This window comes from Protomyctophum bolini (genome assembly GCF_963924005.1).
Source record: "Protomyctophum bolini genome assembly, chromosome: 9".
Taxonomy (NCBI): Eukaryota; Metazoa; Chordata; class Actinopteri; order Myctophiformes; family Myctophidae; genus Protomyctophum; species Protomyctophum bolini.
Window position 1 is genome coordinate 32,376,192 of NC_137870.1, and position 14,711 is coordinate 32,390,902.

Consider the following 14,711-nt stretch of genomic DNA (forward strand, 5'->3'; position numbering starts at 1 on the left):
GGCAATGTCCCCTGCTACCAGTCTCTGTCTACTCTTCTTAATAGTGTCTCCTCATTGTGTAACTCCTATAGGATGGTGTGAAATCATATGCAGTCTCTTTTTCATTGACCCACTTTAGTGTAACACTCTCGCAGCAAGGTGAAATAGACCGTGAGCATGCTATTTCTGTTTCTAGTGCACAGTGGAGCGAAAGAGGCAGGAAACATGGAGCAGAGAAAGAGAGAAGGGGGAGCATGCAACTTTGTATGAGTCAGATTCAAACCCATGACGCTGCAAAACACTTGGTATTTATCTTAGCTTACTAAACCGTTAGGACGACCCATTGAGTGGATTTCTAAGCCGCCGCCTCCTCCAGAGTCCCTGGTTGACTTACTGGCCTCATTTCCTCACAAATCACAGTTTTACTCCAAATCCACTAACAGTGGTGTGTTTCACCAACAACCCAGAGGGACATAGCACCAATCTGTTGAAACACAGAGGTCGCTGCAATGGTGAAAGCAATTCAATAGCTGCAGCTCAAATGTAGTCAGAGACACATGAAAGTGTGTCATGTGCACAGAGACACATGAAAGTGACATGATTGGCCTCAGTCAATTTTTCCGTTTTTTAATCACAGTTCGGATAGACAGCGTGTCTCCTCCTGCTCTGTCGATTTTAAACATTTCAAGCTGCACGGTGGAGCAAGTAGATTTGTAATCAGGCTTAACATTTAAAGAAGAAAAAAGCCCTTTAAAAGCCTGCCAATAATCTAGAAGGTGGGGGAGGTCTGTCTTCATGTTCCAGATATTTTCTCATTCCTTCTTTTTTGCGTGTACACAGTAAAGTCCTCAGTGTTAATTTATCCATTTGTAACTCTGAGATTGTACAAATGTAATACATAGTTAGTTTACTACTAAGGACTTTACTGTGTGGACTAGACTAGAGGAGAACCGGCATGGAATGAGGGAACGAGAGTGAAGGAAGGGTTGTTTCTGTACTCCAAGTACAGATATAATCACAAAGTAAAGACACTTTACCCATGTAACTCAGACCATTACCAGACACGGTACATAAAATCCGGTGTTATTTGCAACTCTGAAAAGTGTAAAATGTGACCAGTCCAGTAGGGGTCATTTTACATACTTTTAACCCATTTTGGTGTTTTAACTAAGCATTATGTTATACTTTAGCTATTGAAAAATAGCAGATCTACAAGCTCATAGCGCGCCACCGAGTGGCGCTCTACGAGCTTGTAGGTCTGCTATTTTTGAAAAGTCGTGAAAATACGGCACAAATCTTTGAATATATTCTTTCAGGCCTAAATGAGTTAAGAGTTAAATGGATTTTAACAGACAACCGTTTAAGGCAAACTGATATTCATGATGCCACTGTCGTCTCTTGCGGAACACACATGCTCACTAGGTCATGTGGTCTCTGCAGACAGTGGAAGAGGGAGGGAGCCTGCTTGCTAGAAGTGTGCAGAGGCATGGTGGAGAGAGCGGGAGTCCTTCAGTGCTTGGACACACTCCAAAGGTTCCCTCCACACAGGAACCGCAGCCAGCAGAGTGAGAGAGTTTACATGGAGAAATGAGTGTCCTGAGCTGCCTGTTCCATACGTTCGGTTACAATGAGTGTCCTGAGCTGCATGTTCCATATGTTCGTTACAATGAGTGTCCTGAGCTGCCTGTTCCATACGTTCGTTACAATGAGTGTCCTGAGCTGCCTGTTCCATACGTTCGTTACAATGAGTGTCCTGAGCTGCCTGTTCCATACGTTCGTTACAATGAGTGTCCTGAGCTGCCTGTTCCATACGTTCGTTACAATGAGTGTCCTGAGCTGCCTGTTCCATACGTTCGTTACAATGAGTGTCCTGAGCTGCCTGTTCCATACGTTCGTTACAATGAGTGTCCTGAGCTGCCTGTTCCATACGTTCGTTACAATGAGTGTCCTGAGTTGCCTGTTCCATACGTTCGTTACAATGAGTGTCCTGAGCTGCCTGTTCCATACGTTCGGTTGCATCACTGTCTCCCTAGTCTCTTGAGACAGACTGTTGACTCCGTCAACTTCAAGGAAAAGAGGGTGCCGTTTTTCCTTTACGGTGGTTTCTCAGATTGCCGTATCCCAAACACTACTGTAGGTCGGGATTTCTCAAATTAATATCCCTGCCCCCCCCCCCCCCCCCACGCATTAAAGAAATCAGAAATCAAAGAAATTCAATAAGAAGTAGTGAATGCATTGTGAGATTGTGGATGTCAAAGGACGAAGCACTGCATTCATTTACAAAAAAAATAAGTAGGCCTAATACAACGACAAATGATGAGAAAAGATCATTTTCCTTTAATGATTTATTATGAGTGTAACTTGTGTTAACTTGTCTTAAATCAGTGACTAGATCATTTTAAACAATTTAGCAAGAAAGCTCCTGTATAAGGAAAGGGAAACCAAGGGATCTCATTTCCTGAGAGCCATGCACGTTCAAATTTGGTATCCCAAGATTGAGAAAACAGTGAATGCAGGTTTTTTTCCGCCGCATTCTGGTTTGAAAGCCTGACCAGGGAAATGTGATTAATGTTTTCCATAGACTCAAGATAAAGAGAACACTGGAGAAAGAGAGAGGGAGAGAGAGACAGGGGGGGGGGGGGTCACACTTTTCTATGTACTCAGAGTTTAGTAATAGCTATAGGCTAACATTAAAATTTGAATTCCCTCCCATTAATGAGTCATGGGAAGCTAGGCCACAAACAGCAAAAAACAGCCTAGTCCAAATTAAATACCGGTAGTATACCATGTCAAACTACCTAGTATCAAAAGGTAAAGCGAAAATGTAGTTAGCCAAGTTAAATAGGTCTGTGTACGGCAGTTGAAGAAACGGACACTTAATATGTACAATGTCACCAGCGTTTAATCGTAATTACCTTTAAATAGGTATGCATACGAAATATGGGGGCAAATAATGGACACATACTATCTACCAAAGTTTCCATGAGTTAAACCACTGCATCAGCCCAGATGTTGAGTGGTCTGATACAGGTAGCAATGTCATTTCAGTTTCACCAGGGGTGAAAGTGGACACTATGGAGCTGCATGCATGAGACAAAGAGGACACACATGGGTGAGGTGCGGCTGTGGCAGCCTGGAATGTGCTGTGGGTTTACTGGGTTTATAAATAACTGTCCGAAAAAGGCAGACACAAAAGCCAGGGCTGTTTCTGAGAAGGACCCACTCTCTATATACCCCTGTGCAGGTCTGCTACTACTACTACTACTACTACTACTGCTTCTGTCTCACTGAAGTAGCTTAGTTCTGCTACCTGCACGTCACACACCGCCACTGGCATCATCAGGTTCACCAGATCTGAACAGTGAACTCAAGCCAGCATGGTGCACTAGCTTGGTGCTGTACAACAGTGTAGATATTAAGAGAGGTGAAGAAAAATGATTAAATAAGTAAGCAAGTTATTGTAGTAACAAGTCAATGATGATAACAATAAGGATGATCTAGAAGCTCACAGCCGACACAGCATATCGCAATACGACACGTGAGCTTGTCACATCTGCAATTTTTTTGGGGGGGGGAAAGAAAAAAGAATTGATGCATTTGTAGTTAAATAGACAAAAGACACAGAAATACACATAGGGCAGCATTGAGCATGGGAAGCCATTCTTTGAAAGCTGCAAAGTGCAAAAGATATGGGCTGCACCAGAGCTGACGGATACGGATTATGGTGACAATCAATCTGATTTGCCACATTAGCCATCCTCTCTCCTGGGTGTAGGAGAGCAGCAGCTTCAAGCTTAACGGAGATAGAAATCAGTCTGTTTTTCTTTCATATCTCGCAGTTCTCTCACCACCCTTCTGGTCTTCCGCCCCTTCTCTCCCTTTTCTAATGAGGGACTGCAATTCTGTGTAATGACATGCATTTAGCACGTGAGCGAGGCAGGGAGAAAGGGAGGGAGTGGGTGGGGGGGCGGCGGGTTGAGAAAGGTTCCACAATAGCCAGTCACACCACATTTAAATGCTTTTCTCCAATAAACAGTAACATTGGAGAGAATGGTGCTGGATGATATGCATTTACCAGTGTTTTTCCAAGCCGTGAATAATTGGACTGCAATGCCAATTCTGGATACTGATGCGATCTGTCAGTGACATGGTTTTCTAATAAAAACGCCATAGAGAGACACCGCATCCTAATCGTTTCCGTCGTCTCTGGCCAGGAATCGCTGCTCTCCCTCGCTGACGGAGGCAGTCACAATACGGTGGGAGGAAACAAACACGATGCGTCTGGGTTTCTCCAATTATGTCAGCTGTTTAATCAATCTAACAAGCCTAACCTCTTACCCCCGGTATCTCAGGCAGCAATGTAAACCCTTTCCTTCCCAGAAGCACAAAGGGAAGTTTATATCATATACTATCATACTGTGAAGATATGCCCTTAAAAAAAGCACTTTGTGGGGATTCAAACAGTCAGTCGACTTACACTTCCCACAGCTGGGCAGAGCTTAGCAGGTGCAAAGTGAAGATTGTAGATTAGCTAATACTGTGGTATGACAGAAAGAGGAGGGGGGGGGGGCATCACACTGCAAAGAAAGCCGTTTTTAAATTCTCATTCATACTCATACCTTTTGTATGGCTGCTGTAGCCCACCTCACGCTATTCAGCTCCACTCACAATGATCTTTAACCTTGCTGTTCAGCGTCATGCAGTGTGATGTTACGTTGCAGACACAAACGCAGCCTGTTGGTGTAGAGCGAATCTAATTAAATGCTGTTCCACATTAACAGGATTGTGCGAACTTACAGTTTCCTGCCTGGTCCCTATGGCCTCTGAGTGGCATACGGAGTAATGCTTACGAGCAGGCACCGGATGAAACGTTTCCTAGAATACACACATCCTGCTAGACAGAAGCGAAACCGACATCCATGCACACGGCCTTCCAGTACACATTGTGCCTTGTGATGGTGGAACATGGCGATAAGGCAGTGGTGTTACCGTCCCACAATGGCAAAGGGCAAGAGATCAACCTGTGCAAGCGGGCTGCAAACCCCATGCTCTTTATGTAGCCCTCGGCTTGATGTGTAGAGGTGTAACCTGCAATGTCACTCAAAATCTTGCTGAATGTGTACATTTTAGGGACATCTTTCCTCTGGCATTAGTTAACACGTTCCTATTTTGCCTCTAGTCATTTTGGTGTCACTGGACTTTAGGGCCTGACATCAAAAAGCCATAGCAAGCAGGAAACTGTGGTCTCCCAAACAAATAGAGCCTGTGGTAGTCTAGACTACAGAGCATAGACAGTGTTTGCAGCTTGTTTCATTCCCCACAGTACAAATCAAACTTAAATTGACACACACTTGCAGGGACTGCCTTGGTGACGACAATAGCAGATACAAGAATGAGCTACATTATCTATTACAGACATGCCTGTCTCCAGGATGTAGAAGGGGGGGTTGAAGGGTACAAAATCAATTCTGCCACACATTTGGCTGATGAGATACCAACATTGTAACATCGCTCAGTGGCATGGCACGGCCTCCCCCGCTTCTGTCTTTTGGTCGGGCTCAACTGGAGAACCAAACAAATGAAACCGTGTAAGGATATATGAGCCAACAGAGCTTTGGGTTATAAAGAGCAAGCCAATGCACTGCAAGGGGAAGACAAATATGAATCTGTCTTTCCTCTCTTGTTTATGTGCCAACTCAACATTTGTTAAGACAGTGGAGCAACTGGTCAAGATCTCACTGGCTGATTATGTGGTATTGCTGTCTGAAATAACTGAGTAGGAATGGCTTTGCAAAAATAATATTTATAATTTCAGACAGAAAACCCACCACAAACAGCCCGCACAGCTTGTCTTTGCGCCTGCACGTCACTCCTGCGCTTTATTGCTCTTATATAGCCTTATATTTAATATTTCACCTGTGCAATAACTTCTGGAATTTATTGTACATGCGTGTGAAAACATTATCTTGTGGGTAACAAATTAGTGAAACTACAGAAAGCACTGCCAAAATTATTTATATTTCTCATATTTGTTTGCCTGTCATTACAGGAACTTCATGAATTTCTAAGGCACGATGAGCTATTCTCAATATACAAACATCGGTTTAGAGCCCAGTTGGGCACATGTTGGCCATTATTTGACCTTTTTGACGGTATTGACTATCGACAATAATGCAGCCGATGTGTAACCACTTTCCACCTGCCATTCTTATTTTGGACATAATAATAAGACTTATTTCATTCCATGGGGGAAATTAATTGAGTTTTCAACTTCGCCCAGCTGAGTGCTGCCCATGGAGGAGTGCAGGGGAGAGAATTTTTAGATCATTTTAGATCAAACACATCACGGTGTGATGTGTTGTGAGCTTGTAGATCGGTTATTTAATAGGACTTATATGGTTACATTGAATAGACGTGATCAGACACAAAAATCTGGCATCGGTCGTACTAGTTGGATATTAATCAGTCATGTGTACTGGGTTAGCCATGGCAGCACCTTGCTCAGGACTATTCCAGTGGTTGAAATCGAGGTAGAGACGTGTGCTTTGCATATGTTCGCCTGCCCAGATTTTCCCAGCCAGTCAAGGAATTTAGACAGTCTGATGACAGGCATTGGGATAAGACCCAATAAAAACCTATAACTCAAACCTGTGACACAAAAAAGGTCATAGCCACATGGGAGGGAAGGCTATCCAAGTATCAAAACATTGTATTCAGCCATTTGCTGCCTTGTCAATTTGTCTCTTGCTCACAATAAAGCTGAAAAGCTGTTTTGTTATACAGTATGTTCTTCCCAGATATAGATACAATGTTCACTTGTGTAGCCTTACTAGCCTAGCGCAGTGGTTCTGAAAGGGGTTTTGTGAGGGTAAATGATTCATAGTTAGGAACCAAATGGAAGCTTATGGGTCTGATCTAACTCCAACAATACTGTGTGAGATTAATTAGCACTGAGGATTGTACTGTGTAAATTGAGGTCCCAGAGAAAGAGGGTCACTCTAAACTAAAGCATATCAAACGGGGGTCCTTGAAATGAAACACTGGCCTACCGTATCAAACTGGGTGGACAAGCCAAGTGAGCAGCAAATTGACCAGCCTGGACTGGCTCAACCCAGACTGGGCCGCTGTATGCATGGGAAACATCTTGGCAGTCCATCACAGACCCACAATTTGCTTCTCTAAAACAAGGACATCCCCTTGCACACAAAAGTCTCCTCAATGCCACTATTATTTATTTTAATGAGCTCACAAACACACTGAATTGCCTCGCTGTTTCAAGAACAGATTCAGTCAGCGGATTTCATACATCGCACAACAAAAACAAAACAGCACGACGGCCATCCCCAGGCCTGGAACCGCCGTGGAATATGAAGAGGGTCATGATGCAACATTGTTTTATTTAATTGATTCTTTTCTACAGTGCATCATTCTATAATGGTGTAGGCCTACAGAAGCCCAATCACCACTAATTGCTCCTCCACACAAACACTTCTCCAGTAATGACTCAGTGTTCTTTCATACTATGTAAATGTCTTCATTATGGCTCATCTCTCACTTTAACCTTGCAATAAATCCACAACTTGACTCTCTTTTTTTAATAATTCCCTGAATTAATTGCCCAGGGCAGACTCAAAGTGACTGTCACTGTACCCACACAACAGTGATGTCCCAGGATCTCAACTCACAAACTGCAACAGGAATATGATTTTCTCTAAGGCTCAAACTAAAAACATAGCTTTTTATCCGTTCAGAGAATATTCACACTCAACATCTGTTTTGATGAGATGTCTGAGTGTTTTACACTCAATATGCCATTTGTGTGCAGTGCTGTGCCTTTCCCCCAGACTGCATAGCTCATGTCAAAGGCAGGAGGAAATTATCTGAATATTTCAGGAACGCACACCATCAGTATAGCCTAAATATTACACAAAAGAAATGCCCAACTCATGAGAATATTCTATTTATGTTTCCCTGATATCACTGGAAAAAGGCTCATGACAACAATTAAGGTATTTAATCAACCTTATCACTTAAGAACACGCTTTAAAAAAATATCCTACAAAGCCCAGCTGGTTGACAACTTATACTGTAAGTATTGTCAGTACATATTATGCACAGCCACTGGACAGAAGACAACTAGACAGTCATGCATATTTCCTAAAAGAGAACCTAAAAGACCCCGGTGCCATTATAGCCACATGTCTAGTATGCATGCTTTCTGTGGGAAAGCCAAGCACCCAAAAAAGGCATCAGGATGTTTATTTGATTAATTCCAAATACCGGCTTAATTGCTGCAGTGTTGTTTTCCATTAAGCCTCAGTGAACAGCTCTGCAAAGGGCTTTAGATGAGTCAAATATAAAACAGGATGTCCTGGTCTTGGTTTCTCTTTTGATCACAATGATATCAAAAGTAAAGATAAAAAGTACAAAATACAGTTTCTATTAAGATATTACCATGTTGATACTGTACAACACCTGCCACAGTATGTATTGTAGTGGGATGCAAATTAATTCAATTCAAAGGTGCTTTATCGGCATGAGAAAACATACACTTACATTGCCAAAGCAAGTGTCAAAACATAATGAAAACTATTTAACAAAAAATGTGGAAAGTATGTACAGTACACCATTGTGTTGAACAGAGCTACAGTATGTCACAATGAGACTAGTCTCGCATAGCCACACAACTATTCCACAATCTCCGAATACTATAGAGTCTGGAACTACACTTCCCGAAATCCCAGTAATCCGTCATTTCTGTTCACATTCATTTTAAAATATCTTTAGAGCTTATTTTTGTATTTCCATTTCTGCTAAGCAGCAAGCTATATATGCTTAGATGATTTCTATTCATATTAGGATACATTTGCGCTTAAAGACAAAACGGAAGTGGGGAAGAGGATCCACTTCCGCTTTATATTTTACTCATGATCAGAGCTTCCGTTCTCCAGACTGTAAGACGGAAGGAAGCATTTGAAAACTGCGAGAGGCAACAGTCTGGCCACGCGAGACTACAATGAGACCATTTTAATCTCACATTGCTTTCCAGTGACTAGCACAGCTAATCTCATAGAATCATATAGCTGCTGGACAACATCTAGAGTCAAGAAAACAAAACAAAAAACGTAAAAACACAAATAGACTCGAAGATTTTCACCCTCTGTCCCATTTAACAATTATCTGGCAAAGGCAGACGTCTGCTTCAATGTAACATGGCAGATTGCCTCATCACCACACAGGAGAGATTCTCGGCTTGTGACACACGAGAGGCAGCCAACAACATCTAAAATGAAACCTCATGCCAGTCACAACACAGAAATATGGATCATAGGAAATTATGAATATCTCAATAACTGATCATCTCTCCTAACTAAAAGGATTGAGGTCTTATTAGGCAGGAGGCCAGATGGTGGTGTTGTCTGAATGATGAGAGGAATACAAACATTATGGTCTTCGGACGCAGTTAATCACAGACAATAGTCTGTGATTAATAACAACTCTGTCTGGTTGACTTGAATTAAGTTCAATCCAACAGTATTCGAATACTAACATTGTTTCTTGATCATAGAAAAGGAAATCAGAAACAATACCCACTGTTTAGGATGTTCAGATCACAAAAAGCACTAAGCTTGCGGGTGAGAGGGGGACTTTATTAACGGTAATAGTCCTCATTGAAATAAATCTTTGGAGCAGTAGCGTAGTATTGATGCTTAACAAGCCCTGTCGAGAGACGGCTTTGCATATATTTGGAGAGGGGGGTGGGGGGAATTGTTGAAGCTGGAGATTGCTCCAGTACTCCAGAAGAACAGGGTCTATATCCATGATTTAGACACTCCAACGAGGGAGAATGGTGTGACCAGGTCCGTCTCGCCCTAAAAAAGGATGGCATGAATCAGAGCATCCTGGCCACTTGTTCAAAACCCCACAGAGCACTAAGTGAAGTGCTGCAGCACAAAGCAAACCCAGTTAATTATTAATAGCATGTCAATAAGAAAGGCTGGCTCGACTACATATAAAGACCCATTTAGCCCAACGTATCGGCATGTTGTAATTGCTTTGTTTGAAGTGGATTTCTGGAGTATCACTGCCTTTGAGGCCACTAGCCCTCCTTACCCCCCGGCACTCACTCCCACTAAACGTGAGTGACATTGATGCTTGCTGCAGTCGGTGCTGGTGTGGAGGGTAGAACTCATTCAGACTTCTACCCCACCCAGCTCTGAAGAGTAGCCCTTGTGCAGTTGGCACAGGGTAAGATGCCAGAAGTCCTGCAGGCAGGGTTGACTTTATAAGCAGGACCACTTTAGTCCACCGCATTAACGGCACGCCAACAATCCAGACCAGCCAAATCATGAATCCCACAAAGCAAAAGTCCATGAGCGCTAAATTAGCACTCATTGATATGCAGGCCCTACAGCCACCCCTTCACTGCACCATTGATCTGCAATTACCGACCGACACTAACCCCGATTAATAAATGTATAATTACATTTTTAACCAATATGAAGGCATCTCATTAGGTATTAAAACAGGGCAGTCACAAGTTTTAGACGACTAAAAGTCAATCTATAAACTCCGATTATAGGGAGCAATGGCTACTACACAAGCCAGGAAGGAGTACCTACTGCAACAACTCAATACTGCATGTCCACACATTAAAAGTAACCCCGACTCAGGCATAACCACGAGTAAGACGCGCAAACGCGGGAAGCGAACGCAGCTCGTACATATTTGGGCTTTGGACGTATAGCTGCTTTGGGGACTCCTTATATGGTGCCCCTTTTTTGCCCATATATGGAGCTGAGTGGACCTGGCCCCTTTTGTGCCCATATATGGAGCTGAGTGGACCTGGCCCCTTTTGTGCCCATATATGGAGCTGAGTGATTGCTGATGCAACACACTCCATATTTGGATAGCAGGACAGACACACAGACAGACAGACACACAGACAGACAGACATGATCTGCTAGGTCTCATAGTAAGTGCTCACTGCTTTCGCAATAAACGAGTAAGACGCGCGAACGCGGGAAGCGAACGCAGATCGTAAATTGCAATAACAAACAAATCACTGGCCCCTTTTGTGCCCATATATGGAGCTGAGTGGACCTGGCCCCTTTTGTGCCCATATATGGAGCTGAGTGATTGCTGATGCAACACACTCCATATTACACTACATATCATGTGCATATCTGGGACCGACCTTCTTAGAAATCGTTATGCACATCGGACTCGAGAGAGCGACATCATCAAGGACTTGAGGGAGCGCATCGTCAAGGACTCGAGGGATACAGTATAAAAGGGACACAGGTAGACAGAGATACAAATCCATATATGGGCACAAAAGAGACACAGACAGACGGCACAACCAATACCCCAGAACATTGAAGCTGCCACTACCCTACTGGCCAAAGCTGGAACTGCAGCACGTTCCGTGACGTCATGTGCGTAATGTGCATCAACTCTGACCTCAAATTTGAGACCACTCTTAACTTCCGCTCGCTAGAGCCATTGAGTTATAAATAATGGTACTTCCGGCAGTCTTCCGGGTGCTTCAAACGCCAATGAGCAACTTCCATTCAAGTGAATGATGATTCAAGTTTCTTTATTAGGAGAAAGAACCCTTGAGATGTACCATGTCACAATCATTATTGTACAAAGCTACATACAACATACATGGACAAGACAAAACACTAAACATTGCAAACCTTGCACAGCCTTACAGCATTGAATCCAATCATATAACACATTTGGAAATACTACGTTCGATACAGTGAGTGCAAGAAATAAATAATAATAGTAATCAAGAATACTATGAATAGCGCCTTGCCGCTCCCCAGTCAACTCTCTATCCTTTAAAACTTTATGGGTACAACGGGTACTCTGACACTATGACTCAGACGAACTGTCAGGATCTAGAAGTGTATACTGTATATATACACTGTGTATATATATATATACATATTTATAACCAAAGACAACAGACAAGACCTCAATCTATTGACTTTTGAAAATGTCTATATTTTCTTCCTTTTGGCGATGCCTGGCCTCCATAGGGATTCCATGTTGAGCATGCAGTGATATCAAAGGATTACACACATCAACAGATAGAATACACAGTGATGGCTCTGGAGGCCTATGGGAAAACAAACCAGGAGAGAGTTGAAGTATCTTCAGTCATGATCGTCTGTGTGTCAACTGTTTAACCCATTCTGACCTGAGATAATAACATACAGTAACAGGAGTGAAAAATACCCCGACCAATGGCATGTAAGCAGCTGTATGTTCAAGAGCTTCCAGACTACAGTTCACTATCCGTTGTCAATTACAGGTGTTCCCAAGAAATTAAACGTTGCACTGCACGTGACATATAATTAGCCTCGAAATATTGCCAAACATGAAGTCTAGTTCCTTATTTACAGTAGCTATTATTGGTTGATGGTGACAAAAGACAGTGCAGAGGCTGGCCTATTGAGATAATTTATTGGGGAGATGGAGGAAGAGCGAAGCTGGAAAGAGGATTATTGGAGGCCAACAGCGAGGGGGCTATTGTTAAAGCCTGAGAAAGTGTGCAGTGGCAAACACTTCTGTAACACAGCCAAGATTCAGGTCTGAATAACAGGAAACACTGAGATACTACAGGTCTGCATGACAATACACAGTAAAGCTACATTTATATTCTCCATCACACAACGGTGATGCTTGACGAGTACACATTTTCTAGATAACAACGCGTTGCGTCTCTCTAGAGTATAAATTAGGCTTAAGCTTCAATTATCTACATTGTAGGATTTAGGAAATCAGCCAAGCAACAAAATGTAGTGGACAAAACATGGGTGAATGAAAAGCACCGATTTTAAGTAATTTTTACCAAGAACGGACGTAATGCTTTCCATCTGGCAACCAATAGTTCCAAACACTATATACTGTATAGTTCCAAGTCCAACTTCATAATGGGAGCCGATGAACCACACGTGACCTGTAGTGTTTCTGACCCCTCATTGACGCAACTCATTTTGGCCATATCAAAAGGGATATTGTAGTGCCTCTAATTTAGAGCATGATTCCTGCAGGCAGGGATGATGGAGTGTTGCTCATTTGTGAAATCACTGGGCAGGGAAGGCAGAACTCCCCTAGCCTGTGAATGTGATGGTCCAAGAGACCTTGAGATTAGATGTAACGAACATAATTTTCGACCCTCCTATAAACAGCTATAGTGTACTGTAGACTCTGTCTTAACACGAACATTAAATTCCATTGACAGTGAATGGAGAATTTACGTCATGTGTCTGAGCAAATCGGCTGTCGTTATGATGGTGGAAACCCTTGGCCAATAAGGGACCACCATTCTTTGTGACGTAACTAAGGTATGTTTCACGGTTGGTATAAGGTCAATAATTGATTAGAGCGCCCCTCACTTCACACGGGTGTGATTTTTACTTTCCATCAAAACAAAACCCACTGATTAAAAACAAGGTGCGTTAATATCAAATGACCATGTTCACACCTTTTGCTGTGAAGTCCCCTCCCCGATGGGGCAGGCTCTGCCAATGAAAGGTTTTGGTCTTAGCATATCGGCTCCTGACTGTGAGGGACAGAGACACACAACATGAAATATGTTTATAAGATCCTGACTGTGAGGGACAGAGAGTAGACACACATGAAACATGAAATATGTTTATAAGAGGAGTGTTATGGAGCCAGGGAGAGAACGACGGACACAGGAAAGGAAGGAACTAAGGAAGCCTGACTCATTTGACTTTTCCTGCTATTTGTGACACACACACACACACACACACACACACACACACACACACACACACACACACACACACACACACACACACACACACACACACACACACACACACACACACACACACACACACACACACACACACACACACACACACACACACACACACACACACACACACACACACACACACACACACAAATAAGAGGTTCTGTCCACATTTCAGTGACCTGTTCCCACTGTTACCCTTGTCCCCTGACAATTAAAGACTGTCGCGCCTATTTTGAGGATGTCATATAGGACACAGGTGGGGGGGGGATACCTCCAAAATAGCAGACCTATAAAGCTCACAATTCAATGTAGCCGGTAGCTATTTGTCATATGACAAAGTATAAGAGGTTATTCTACCATTTTGGTCAGTTAGTTTTCCAAAATGAAAGCACAGTCCAGCTGATCCCTACTACCTAGTTACATTTATAATAAATAAATACTTAGATTAGCATTATGTCTTTTGAAAGACTTTCAAGGGCCAGGGAAACAGCTGCTATTGTACTATACAGTCATTAAGCTTGCATACTGCAGCAATTATTTCAACCCTCACGCTGGCATGATCCAACTACAGCTGTCGACAGTTTACCAAGGACAAACACAGAAGCAGCCCAGAAGTTTCCTGCTTGAGCACAAACTCTTGCAATGGTTGAGGTTGAGGCAGAATAATTCTAGCCGGGGAGCCAGCTACCCAAAATTTGAGTGGATCTGTGATATCATGATTTTTATTTTTATTGATATTTTTTCTATTCATTTGGTCATTAAATGTGCTCTGCCGGAAAAAAGTGGACAACCAATATAAGGCAAAATTTGTGATATGCCAAACTAGTTGTTTTTTATGATTCTGAATCCATTCCAAGCATTAGCTTTGCACAAAATCACTAATTGGCCTAGATTCGGCCATATCCACTGTGCCAAATGTGCTGACCTCATC

The 14,711-nt window shown here is 42.7% G+C and overlaps 1 protein-coding gene across 2 annotated transcripts in view; it reads right to left on the reverse strand.

Annotated features, from left to right (window-relative positions):
- The window catches only part of nxn (nucleoredoxin), a 59,682-nt gene that overhangs the window by 27,426 nt on the left and 17,545 nt on the right, over window positions 1-14,711 (reverse strand). The window contains exon 1 of one of the 2 annotated variants that reach the window (XM_080772534.1): window positions 13,481-13,554. The exons of the other annotated variant lie outside the window; for it this stretch is intronic. Coding sequence (XP_080628660.1) covers window positions 13,481-13,546 — 66 coding nt within the window. The 5' untranslated portion in view covers window positions 13,547-13,554. Of the gene's footprint in view, window positions 1-13,480; window positions 13,555-14,711 lie in introns of those variants that run through there. 2 annotated transcript variants of the gene reach the window in all.